Source organism: Chaetodon auriga, chromosome 18 (assembly GCF_051107435.1).
Source record: "Chaetodon auriga isolate fChaAug3 chromosome 18, fChaAug3.hap1, whole genome shotgun sequence".
NCBI classification, from domain to species: Eukaryota; Metazoa; Chordata; class Actinopteri; order Chaetodontiformes; family Chaetodontidae; genus Chaetodon; species Chaetodon auriga.
This window is the reverse complement of record NC_135091.1, coordinates 2,945,720-2,957,996: the sequence shown is the minus strand read 5'-3', so window position 1 is coordinate 2,957,996 and position 12,277 is coordinate 2,945,720. Positions and strand designations below refer to the sequence as shown.

Sequence of the window (12,277 nt, the reverse complement as noted above, 5' to 3'; positions counted from 1 at the left end):
GTCTCTCGCTTGCTTTCTGTGGTTTCCGGTTACAACTTCTGGAAAAATTTACAAAGTCGCGCCATCTTGTCTTCAGTTACTCAGCGGACTCTCGGGTTTCAGGCAACACCTCCCTCGACCAATCACAATCTGCCACATACCCCTCACAATAACCAATAACAGTCTGAGTTGAAAAGAAGGGCCTCCTTCTTTTTTTAATCCTGACATCATCCAATCACAACTGAGTTTGTAGATGACTGACGTCTTGAATAGCCAATGAAATTCTGAACAAGCGACAAGCCAGTTTGTTATGTACACTGTCCTTCGCCTTAAATCAAGAATCTCAGTCATAATAGGGATATTTTGCACAATTTTTTAGATTTCATGAATATAAATATAGATAGTTATGGAGATAAACATATGGTAACTTGCCTTTTTTGGGAAGAATGCCTAGATATACCATTATTAAAAACATGAAAATATTCAGTTTCTGTGTTTTTGTTATCAGTTTTTATTGAACTTGGACCAGGAGAAGACTTCATGCTGCGGTCCTATTGTGTTTTTTCCTACTAATAAGTCCCAGAAATAGTCTTCTACAGGCATCTTTTACAAAAGTGTGTTCAAACTTATATTACTCAATGTCAGCAGCATTTACAGTGATTGTGACGGCTGGGGGATAAAAGTTCGGTTTTACCTTTCAAAGGAGACCAAAATCATGCATGTACTGCAAATGGTTTAAGGACAGCTTTTAGTTCACTTTGTACTTTGTTTTTTCATTATTTTGCACCCACCTGCACATCCTAAAAAATATTAAAAAGGAAAGTAATGTGTACTTTGAATAATTTTTTATCCAGGTACTTTTTTACATTTATGTACATATATTTCTCAGATGGTAATTTTCCCTTTAACTTGAGTCCTTTCCTATGGGAGTAATTGTACTTTTATGTGAGATAGATTTTCAGTGCTCTTCCCACCACTGGACTAAGTAAAACTTTGACCCAATGATGGCACTAGATGAATAGTCAGAGGCCATCCTGAGAGCCACATCACCAGCAAGGCTGAAAACTTGAAAGCTTAAAAATGATGTAGGTCATACTTACAGGTGGCAAAGTCAGCAGCTTGGTTGAACCTTTAAAACAGAATTTGACAGTAATGTTGTTTCATTTCACTGCTAGTAACTTAAATCAGACGACAGACTTTTGTTGATGAGACACCAAAGGTTTCACCTCCTTCCACTGTCGTGGAGTTTGAGGCCACGGCCTGGTTGCCATGAACAATGTGAGCAGATACAGTGACCAGCGAGGAGGTCAGGATGGTGACTGTCACTGATGTGGGGACTCCAGGACGGAGGGCTCTGGGAGCCAGCAGCAGGTAGGAGGGCTGAGGGTCGGGCCTGAACAACCAAAGCAGCATAAGGAACATAAATCAGGTTAAAAACACAAACACAGTGAAGCAAAAAATAGATCTTTTTAAACATTTGTTCTTTGAGCATCACAAACTAAATCCCATTCACCTCCATTCTTTTGGGGTGGAGGCAAAAAATCTGGATGGACGAACACATTGTTGGTTTTGGTCTTTTCACAGGATTTGTTGGCATTAACAAAAATACAGAGTAAAACCAGCCCGATCCTTCAATGTAAATTAAAAATGTGTATACTGATGCTCACAGAGGCTCAGCCCTCAGAATACTTCATGTGTCATCCACCGAGGTCTAATCTTAAAAATAAAATGTGTCCAGATATGTCAATCAAAAGACACTTTCATCAATTTAAAATAATGTGTGTGTTTACCTGTGTGTGGTGCTCTGGGCAGCAGTGAGGACGATGAGGCTGAAGAATCTCCACACCCGGAGACGCTCCATTTGCACAGGTGAACCTCACTCCACGGCGCTTCGCTTGGTGCTGGAAGCAGGTGATGTCAGCGGCAGCCTTCATACCTGCACGCAGTGGAACCTCCCTCCTCATATCGTATCACCTGATGAACTGAACCAGATTCAGTTTACCTGAATCCCCTCAGGGAGCTTTCATTGAGGAGCTGAGACTGGGTGTTTCCACTCTGAGGATATTTACACGGTTCGCACAGATGAAAATGAATCTGCGTCCCAAAAAAGATTTATGATGTCTGTATGGATCGCTCTGCCTCGCAGCGCCTTCATGAAGCTGGAAAAGAACGAGGAAAGCCTCATGAAAAGGCCTCCTGAGGGCCTCTGAAACCCAAGAGTCCAAAGACTCAGTGTCAGTTTGACTGAGTTTTCATTGTAAAACAAAGAGGGAAGAGTCCCAGTGAAAACGGGTCACAATGAGTAATGAGGACGCTGAGTCTGGAGAGACATGTTGCTGTTGAATTTTCAGCTCTGCTAGCAACTGTTGGCTGGACGTCCATGACATTCTGCACAGACACTGATGATCCCCTGAGGATGTAGCCCTGACTTTTCTTCCAGCTCCACCATGAGGTTGGCAGATTTTGAGTGAAATGTCTAAACAACTGTCGGATGTATTGTCATGAAATTCATGCCCACCTCCAGTTTATCAACTTTATTGATCTCTTGACTTTTGCCTACCTCAATAAAAATAAAAGATGATTTATATCTCTCCAGAACACAACCTAAAAATTCTCAGAGCAGGCCTAACAATTATAAATACACATTACACAATAGATAGTATTTGTACCTAACATTACTTTAGAAATGTAGCACCTCCGTTTCAGCAGGGGGCGCTACTCTTTTTCCTTTTAAAATAAGTCGATGTCTGTTTTCGTCTATGAGGTGAAAGGACACAGAGCACCAAGCCAAGATGACAACATTAAGACCGTTTACCTGCGATGATTTATTTAAATTCAACAATATGTGAGTGAAATCTTGAGTTGTGCTACATGTGTTATACTCACGAACCAGCTGTCTTGTGTTTGTTTGGCAAACTTGTCTGCACATCCTGTTTTTGGTGTCCAGCAGCATTAGCAGGCTAACCAGTGTGACTTCAGATGGACTTGCTGGAAAGAATGCTATGCCAAACTCCTTTGAAAAAACTAGAAAATTTAGTAATCCCATTGTTTTCCACGAAAAGCATAGTTATTAATGCTTGACTGAATCTCCCTGTGAATCATTAGCATCCTCTGGAAAAATCGGCGCTAATTTGATCAGTCAACGATCAGTTATTTCAGTAAAAACTAGAACCTGTGCCTACTTACCCGAGCTAGGTAGCTAACCTAGCATCTCCTTCTCTTGGCTAGCTAACCTAGCTAGGAGGTTAGCGAACAGTTCAGATAAGTTGTTTAGACGTTGACGCCAGTGTTCGTGAATGACGTTAAATAAGAAAACATGAAATGATACGAATGTGTTTGGTTTGTTTGTGTTCTCGTAATATATATAACCGAGAAAGCATGAATCCTGTTGTTTGTGTTTTGTCCCACAGCAACCTGGACCCTTTGACAGAAACTGTATCCTTCATTTTAAGATGAGAGTCAGCTAGCTAACGTTATTTGTGTGTGTCATTTCATATGTAGTTAGCTTTCATATCGTGAAAATATCTTAGAAATCTCTCCTTCTCTTGATCTGGTATATTTCAGCTGATGATATTTAATTTACAATCAGTTGTTTGATGATTGCATTTGTTGTCTGTCTGTTGTGTATTGAGTATTACTGTGCTTTATGTGTCACAAGTGTGTAGTTTTCTTTGACCTTTGAACTCCAGTATGGGATCCCATTCTACCTCCAGTACCTGGCTCACTGGCCGGAGTACTTCATCGTTGCTGAGGCTCCTGGTGGTGAACTGATGGGCTACAGTAAGTTTCCTCTAGGTTTGAATATTTAACTGTTTTAGATGGTTGAGTGATCAGTGAGACTGTTCTTCACAAGAGAAGCTTGATAAACACAATGAAATCGAGAGATGCCGTGAGCAAGAGTTAGACGACACATGTTCGTCGACAACAATGAATGGATTCACAGTGGACTATCAAATTAGTCAAATTGGCCCACGGTTCACATCATCGTCATACGTCTCTGTGGTTTGCTTTTGTTGAATAAACCCTCAGTAAAGCTCATGAGGCTCTCTGACCTCATGGCTGGCACGTTTTTTTTTTTTTTTTTTTTTTTTTTAAACAGTCATGGGGAAGGCAGAGGGATCTGTGGCTCGCGAGGAGTGGCACGGCCATGTCACCGCTCTGTCCGTCGCCCCTGAGTTCAGAAGACTCGGCCTCGCCGCCAAACTCATGGAGATGTTGGAGGAAATCTCGGAGAGGTTGGTACCATTGCACAGCACATGACCCACACTGGACAGCCGCCACAGAGATGTTTAATGTCATGTTGTGTTGTAGGAAAGGCGGATTCTTCGTGGACCTCTTCGTGCGAGTCTCCAACCAAGTTGCAGTGAACATGTATAAACGTCTAGGCTACAGCGTCTACAGGACGGTGATCGAGTATTACTCAGCCAGCAACGGAGAGCCAGATGAAGACGCATACGGTGAGAGAAACTGAAGCCAGATAATTAGGGGAAAAATACAGAATTTACATCCGTTTTCAGATTAAATTCAGTGCACTGCCACTATCAGCCTGTTTGGTTTGGTTCAAACACTGAGCTCAGTCTTATTTTTGTCCCCCGGAGTCTTTGCCAGTGTGGTGCGTTCAGGTACCTGAGCTGATTAAACTGAAACCTGAAAGGACAAAAAACTAATCGAATGTAATGATCATGAATAGGATCATGTGACTGTTAAAAAATGCTGCTGCAGACGCTCAGAATAAAGCCACGCTGGCATTTCCACAAGTCTCCCCTCTGCAGAGCGTTTTCGTTAAGCTACAGTTAATACCTTGAATCTAGATGTTCAGCATTTAAAGGGATTAGAAATAATTCTTCTTCCTTTTCATGGCACCATTCCTGCGGAGAGCTTGGTTTTGTTTCTCAGAGGTTTTAAGATGTCGATCTTAGATTTCTGCTGACTTAATACAATGGAGGTGAGTGAAACTGTTTGTGCTGCTCAAAGCATTAAAAATTCAACACCAACATGACTTTCTATGAAACATCCGTTTTTCTGCATAAGAAAACACATGACATCGACACTTTTCAGCTCTGTGAAAACTGACATGGTTCTGTGGATTATAAGTGTCATTTTACTGCAAAGGCAAGTTGCTGTTGAGGTTTCTTGTATTTTCAAAGCTTTGAGCAGCAGAGGTGACATTTTTCCTCACCTCCATTGTATTTAGGCTTCAGCAGAAACTTCTGAAAACCTGACAAATAAACCAAACCTGTCTGCCTGGATCGATGATGCTGGAGGTGCATTAATATTTAGCTGTATTGAATGAACTGATGCTTTTAATGGCTTTAATTTACCACTTTATTTAACTCTGTGCAGCATGTTTTTACAACACAGGACAGAAGAGGGCGCTGTTCCTCCAAAAGCTGAGACTGGGTTTATTCTTTCCTTCCTGCAGATATGAGGAAAGCTCTGTCCAGAGACACGGAGAAGAAGTCGATCATCCCGCTGCCACATCCCGTCAGACCAGAAGACATCGAATAACAGTAGACCGTGGCTCTCTGCATCCTGATAATCACATGTGAATTCTGTGTAATTACAGTCCTGCTCAGTTACATTGTACATAGTTAAACTGTCAGCGACTGCCTCCCGTTTCTCAGTGATTAGTCAGAGAGCCACCCATTGTACAAATTTTAATTTCCTAAAGGGTCGAATACGCGTTCGGTTTCATATCCTGTAAATTCTAAATTAAGATTTCACTTAGAAATAAAGACAACAGGCGAGTTTGAATTGATGTGATGATATAATGACACAGTGACAAAGGAAACATGGTCGTACATTAAAGACTGCTCATGAGCTGCTTTTGTTTTTGTTATAAGAAAAGTATCAGTAGAAAAGTAAGTCCAGGACGAGCGTCGCCCCCCTCGCCTTCCTCAGTGGGGAATCTAATCCTTATCTCCATCTTCGTTCTTGCTCTGTTTCGGCTCCTTCTCTCCATCCTCTTCATCATTACTGTCACTCTCGCTGCTGCTGCTGCTGTCATCATCGTCTCGATCGTCGTACGTCTTCTCCTGTTCTGTTTCGGCAGCCGTGTTTCTGTTGGAGTCGTTTTCAGGCAGGTCTTCGGGAGGAGCCGCAGGTTCGGGGGACGCCGCCGTCGTCTCCTCGTCTTCCGGAGCTTTTTCGGGGACGTCCTTGTCCGTTACCTGCTGCCTCTTCCACATCTTTGCCATGGCCAACAGTTTGAGGTTGGGCTGGTTGGCGGCGTCCTCTGGGAAGATGTAGTCGTAGTACTCCTCCCAACCAGCGTCCGACTGAAACAACCAGAAGAGACTGTGATGAATGTCTGGCCGACTGCCGCTGAGGAGTATTCTGATTACTGATTCATCTCATTTTTATCCAATTACTCAATGTGACTGAAATGTAAAAACAGTGAAAAAAGTGAAACATCGGTTCTTACCCCGTCCTCGGCCGTCAGCTTCCTCCTCTTCTTCACCTTCTCGGGCAGCAGCTTCCTGACTCTCTCCATGGTGCTGTCGGAGCCGAACTCCTTCTCAAAGTCGCTCCAGGACTCGAGCAGCATCAGCCGCTCCTCCTTCTCCTCGCAGCTCCTCAGGCTCTTGTTGGCCTCCTCGAAGATCTGCCGGCACCTCTGCAGCCTGTCGGAGCTGTCGATGGACAGCTCGAACTTGGCGTAGCTGATCCAAACCTGCACAGGAGGAAGAGGACGAGTCGTGGTTTGGTGGGTTTATTAAAGAAACCAGGATCAGATTTTCACGCTGATTGTCTGAAGTCTTTCGTTGGAAAGCATTTTCTCCAGGTGACCTTCCGTGCAGGTCTCACCTTGACGTGCTGCGTGCGCTGCAGCAGCCTTTTGTACAGGTTCCTGGTGTTTCCAAACTCCTCCTGCTCGATCTCAAAGTCAATGTAGGACTTCCACAGCACCTGACAGGATAACAGACACAGACGCTTTGAGATGAAGCACAACAAACTGCTGTTTATGTGGAAACCTGAAGGAGTCAGTCTGAAAGAAAGAACAACAAATGAACGAACAAATCTGTGATCAATACCTCTGGCATGTCCAGTCGTGGCTGTCCGATGGCGAGCTCGAAGATACCGCGGGCTCTGTCTGTGTCTCCCAGGATGGTCTCCAGCTCGGCGAACTTGATCCAGGTGGTGCAGTTCTCCGGACTGAACTCCAGGTATTTCTCGTACAGCTTCCTGCAGCGGTCGAACTCGCGCAGCTGCAGCTCCAGCTCGATGTAGCCCTTCAGCAGCTTGTTCTTCGGGCATTTACCGATGGCCATCCCCTGAGAGGAGACATGACGACGAGCGGAAGTCACACAGCGGACTCGGCACAAAGTGTCTGCAAAGTTTCCTTTTTTTGCTTGAGATATTCAAGAAACCCTTGCCTCTTTATGCATCTGAACAGGTATGTTATGCTCTTATGTTGTTTTAGAGTACGTGACAGTTGTCATATTACCCGGTTAAAGGTCCAATATGTTGGATTTAATGACTAACATCAGAGCAGGTTAATCTCTAATAATCAGAACTTTCAAAGGAAAAAAAACATAGTGTTCAATGAGGACAAAGACCAAAATAGAATAAAATTAAGTGGTGCAAAAATATTAAATAAACAAACATGGATGATGAACAGTCAGTGGATGCTTTGGTCTCAGAGGGTTCGTGACACCGTGTGACTTTAAACCTTTTGATTCTATGAAGAGGTCTTCAACCAGAAAGTTACGTCCAGCTTAAATTCTTCTTGCCCTGGTGTCTCTGTTGATCTAAATATAATTTTACATGTATTTTGAAAGCTCATCAGTCCTGGTGAATCTTACCATGATCCTTCTGGCTCCCTGCAGGTTCTTCTGCCGGATCTCAAACTGAGCGCACAGCAGCCAAATCTTAGCAAATGTGAACTGAAACATGACATACAGTTATCACAACCTCGTAATCACAGTACCAAGACTTTAACTGTTAAATCAACTACATCAGCATTCTGTTTTAGTACAGAGACACCACAGAGTTCCAGGATTGATTCTAAGAAAAGGTAAATCTGACATCTAAAGTACCTTTTTATGTGGGATGAGGTCCAGACAGGCCTGGTACACCTGCCTTGTTCTCTCTGGATCCTGACAGAAAGGAAAAATGTATTCAAGATACTTAGCAGAGCTTATTGTTGATTCATCTGAAATGAAGCTGACTGGTTAAGAGAGATTGAGTGAGCAGAGGCCTGTAAGATAATCGACACTGACCTTGACCTCCAGCTCTTCATACAGAGCGTAGTTGATCCACAGGTAGATGTATCGTTTCCAGTGTCTCTTCTCCTGGATGGGGGGGATGTTGGCGATGGCTCTCTCGTAAACCTCTCTCACCGTGTCGGGGTCGGCGTCGTTCTCCACCAGGCGGAGGTAATCGAACCATGCGTCGTAGTTGTGTGGGTTCGCCTGACAGAAGCAGAAAACCATCAGTGACGAGGACAGGAAGTGACTTTTTCCATCTGCTGGTCACACAGACAGATCCGTCTCTGCAGAGTGGACTTTTTCCAAATCAGGTGCTGGAGAAGGGAGGCTGCACTACTATGAAGAAAATAACACCAGGCTTCATCTCCTTTGTGTCTGATTTCTAAAATTGTTTCAAGAAAATAAGATTTAAGGACTCAATAATAGAAAAAAAGGAAAAACAAAGTAAAGCTGAAGGAATCTGTGCCACTCAGTAGATTATAACTGAAAACAACGCCTGATAAAAACTAAATGCTGTAAATATTCATGTGAATCAGAGATGAAGAGCAGGTTTTTATGGGAAAGTCAGACACTAGTTTCTACTGTAAATACCTTGACTTCCTCCTCGTACTGGAACCTTCGTTTGCTGACGATGACGTCCTCAATTCCCCTCCGGTCTCCAAACTTCTTCTCGAACATGGTGTAGTACTTGAAGAGCTCCTGTGCCTGGTGTTTGGGGATTCTGTCCAAAGCGTACTTATAGATCACCCGAACACGTTCAAACTGTGAAGGAGACATTTCAGACAAACATTCGACGTGTTTTGGTACAGTGAAATGAAAGCACAGCTCACAAGCTCGTCCCACGATCTAAAGACAAACATATCAACATTTTAATAACTCTCCAGCTCAACTTAAAGGCAAACTAAGGCTCTCGTTTGACTTCATACAGTCTCTTCCAGGTTGGTTTTGTTCTGTGCTCGGCTGCACAAACCTCTTTCTGTGTCTCCTCAAACTTGGCAAAGGCCACAAAGAGGTTTTCTTCCACGTGTTCCTCTCCAAAGAACTCCACCGCCCTCTCGTACACCTTCCTGCTGTGAGCGATGTAGCCATGCTTCTCTTCAAAACGAGCGTACTTGATCCAGTTCTTTACTTCGGGGTGAACCATGACGAGTACAGTGGAGTTAAGGAGCTTTTGCATGACAAACATCCAAAGGTTACAAAATACAAAGGCCGTCACAGATGTCATCCAGTGATGTGTCTGTTCAACACTCATCACACAGCGCATGAAAACACCAAGGAAAGGATATACTGCTCATAAATGGTGCGGGCTTTGTCCACTTCCTTGTAGCGCAGCTCAAAGTTGATGTAGGAGTGCCAGGCCTGCTCATCAGGCTCCCACTCCATCCAGCGCTCAAACACCTGCCTGCAGCCGGCGACGTTCCCCAGCATCTCCTCCATGTAGGTGTACTTGTACCTTTTACAGGACAAAAAGTCAAACGTAAATAAAGCAGAGGTGGACGTTTGGATAGCCGTGTCAAAAAGTACAAGTCGCCTACAAACACACCAAAGATTCGCCATCTGCACTGTCCAGTCACACTCATGTATCGAGCCTTTCAAAGTTTCAAGCACAGGTTCAAAATAGATTCAAGCATCCCATTTCCTGTGTTTTCAATGTAAGCAACAAAACAGCTGTTTCCTAGCAACAGCATCCAATTAAAAATGATCTACACAACAATTTGAGAGTTCATTCCTCTAACTGTGTATGTGTGTGTGTGAAATGAAGGACAAACTGTCAGCTGTGATTCAGGTGAGTATATCACAACATGTCCAACCTCAGACAAAGACACTTTCAGCCCGCTCAACACAAGACAAAGATCATTTGTTTTATCAATTGGAAAATAACCAGCGACAATTTTGATAACCGATGAATTGAAAATAATTTAAAATAAGTGATTTTTAAGGCAAAAAGGTTCCTGATTGTCAAAAGTGACTCTGCAGCTGATCAACTTAGTGCAGGGTTTACTTCTACTTGTTTTAACACAGTGGAGAAAAGTGAAATGAACTAAACAAACACAAACCAAAAACAAACTGACTGATCTACATGTTTCTCTGGTGTTCATCTTTTTCTTGGTGAATGCTTTTGTTTCTGCATAATAGGCTTTAATAAAATCACTTTTTAAAGCAAAAAGGGAGCTTTCAAATATATTTTTGTTATTTCTACTTGGCTCAGATTGGAAGTCCCTTCTCTCCTGTTGCCTTTCCTACCTGACTTTACACACTCACCAAAACTCAACTTCAAAAGCTTAACACTTCGTTTATTTTCTCCTTAATTAAATAAATTTCCCACATTAACCAGCGAAGGCAAACACTGCAGAACATGAACAGCATTCGTACCAGAACTGGTTGACTCGTGGGAGGATGGTGATGGCCCTGTCCCAGATGTTGCGGGCGTGGTTCACCTGGCGGCTCTTCATCTCCATCTCGGCATACTTCAGCCACAGAGTGATGTTGCGGTGATCGACGTCCAGCGCACGCTCGTAAATGGAGCGAGCCCTGAAACCAGAGGAAGCAGCAATGAGGGGAAAATGATCCAGCAGAGACGTGCTTAGGACTGTTAAGGATTCTGTCCTGGACACCGTGTAAAACTGCCCAAATTTACCACCAATATCAAAATGAACAAGGCTCATCACAGCGTGACGCCGTGGTACAAAAGGTTACAGATGCAGGTTTGTCACTAGAACACTGTTATTAAGAAATTCCCTCCTGTCATGACATACTTGACAAATTTTCTATTTATGCAAGTGGGAATTTCTAGAACAGTGAAAAATTAGTCTGATTTACCATTACTTCACTAGTTTCTGCAGGAAAAATTATTAACTGGCTCTGGACACAATACCTCTGGATCTCCTTCAGGCTTTCTTCCCATTGTGCGTATTTTATCCAGTTACTGATGACAGTGCGATTCTTTCTGATGTTGTCCTCAAAGCCCTGAAAGAAAAGAGAATCTGAGCTGTTCAGGTCAAATCTTATATTTCTGTAAACTGAAATGCTGCACATTTCCATAAAAAGAGTGCAGACGGTGAGAGGCATGCACATACCTTCCTCTTCTTAAGTTTGTAATCGTTCAGCTCCTCCTCATCAGTGATCTTCTGTTTTGGTGGTGGCGGCAGAAGTTCAAGCTCCCTCTCTTTGGCTTCCCTCAGCAGCTGCTCAGCTGTGATCTGAACTTCTGCAGGAGCTTTATTCTTCACCTGAAACACAAGAAGAAGTCATTTAACATGCGGCTCCATTCGTTAGCAAAATGTTCCATCAGTTGTCTTGTTCAGACATAGCGTTGGTATACAGTAAACAGTCCTATTCAACTGCTGTAGTGATCCATATACAGACATCAGGGTCAGTCAATGTGCAAAATTTCAAGAACTTTGAATTTATCATCAACTGCAGTCGTATAAACCATCAAACGCTCTAATGAAATTGGCTCTCGTAGGGACCGCGACAGCAAAGGACCAAGACCTATAGTTCGCTCTACTGCAAAGGATAAGTTCATTACAGCTACCAGCCTCAAAAGTCAACCTCAGATCAGGGTCAGCATGGATGCTTAACAGAGTTTAAATGGTGGACACATCTCAACAGAAAACATAAACAAAACGCGGCAAGGTGGATAAAAACACCAGCTAATAACGCTACAACCCTCAGTTAGCTTAGCTGTTATTCGAGCCCATGTGGTTTCCAGCAGATTAACAGTACCATCCTAAAATAACCATTTAATGTATATTCTTTGACAAGATCTGAACTTTGTTAAAAGCGAAGATGAGCGGAAGCTCGAAAGGCTTCCCCCATTAAACTTTATCAGTCGCGCTACGTGTTAGCATTAGCTTAGCCATATTCAGCTCATGGCTCTTCATCGAGTCTCGTTTTACCTTCGCCACCTTCGGTATCCGCTGTTTGCCCGCCGCAGTGGAAGCCATTTTGATGGCAGATTTATCCGAAAGTTACCAAACTTGCTTAAAATATTTCGACAACAACAAAACTTCAACAGGTAACGAAACGTTTTGTTCGCATCCACTGCGAGCCACCATGACAGTACCCAGAATGCCTTGCGAGTTCCC

At 43.2% G+C, this 12,277-nt stretch overlaps 2 protein-coding genes across 2 annotated transcripts; one reads left to right on the top strand and one right to left on the bottom strand.

Moving 5' to 3' along the window:
- The first annotated feature begins 2,728 nt into the window (after positions 1–2,728).
- Positions 2,729–5,799, top strand: naa20 (N-alpha-acetyltransferase 20, NatB catalytic subunit). Its single transcript, XM_076756768.1, has 6 exons — positions 2,729–2,824; positions 3,390–3,414; positions 3,669–3,759; positions 4,079–4,214; positions 4,291–4,436; positions 5,402–5,799. Exons 1-6 carry the CDS (start codon positions 2,772–2,774, stop codon positions 5,485–5,487), a joined length of 537 nt encoding a protein of 178 aa, XP_076612883.1. The 5' UTR covers positions 2,729–2,771; the 3' UTR covers positions 5,488–5,799.
- On the bottom strand, positions 5,730–12,262 carry crnkl1 (crooked neck pre-mRNA splicing factor 1). The gene is made up of 14 exons (XM_076756767.1): positions 12,089–12,262; positions 11,267–11,419; positions 11,065–11,156; positions 10,563–10,721; positions 9,476–9,642; positions 9,160–9,338; positions 8,781–8,951; positions 8,202–8,393; positions 8,019–8,078; positions 7,785–7,865; positions 7,014–7,253; positions 6,787–6,888; positions 6,404–6,652; positions 5,730–6,257 (listed from the first exon to the last, which is right to left on the bottom strand). The coding sequence occupies exons 1-14, from the start codon at positions 12,134–12,136 to the stop codon at positions 5,889–5,891; spliced, it is 2,262 nt and encodes a 753-aa protein (XP_076612882.1). The 5' UTR covers positions 12,137–12,262; the 3' UTR covers positions 5,730–5,888.
- Positions 12,263–12,277: the final 15 nt, after the last annotated feature.

Excerpts from the sequence above, each read along its gene's own strand:
- crnkl1 (XM_076756767.1), bottom strand. The coding sequence starts at position 12,136 with ATGGCTTCCACTGCGGCGGGCAAACAGCGGATACCGAAGGTGGCGAAG. Across the intron at positions 10,722-11,064 it reads AGCCTGAAGGAGATCCAGAG|GGCTCGCTCCATTTACGAGC; the intron begins GTATTGTGTCCA and ends CTCTGGTTTCAG. Across the intron at positions 9,643-10,562 it reads CCACGAGTCAACCAGTTCTG|GTACAAGTACACCTACATGG; the intron begins GTACGAATGCTG and ends GTCCTGTAAAAG.
- naa20 (XM_076756768.1), top strand. The coding sequence starts at position 2,772 with ATGACAACATTAAGACCGTTTACCTGCGATGATTTATTTAAATTCAAC. Across the intron at positions 3,415-3,668 it reads TGGACCCTTTGACAGAAACT|TATGGGATCCCATTCTACCT; the intron begins GTATCCTTCATT and ends TTTGAACTCCAG. Across the intron at positions 3,760-4,078 it reads TGGTGAACTGATGGGCTACA|TCATGGGGAAGGCAGAGGGA; the intron begins GTAAGTTTCCTC and ends TTTTTTAAACAG.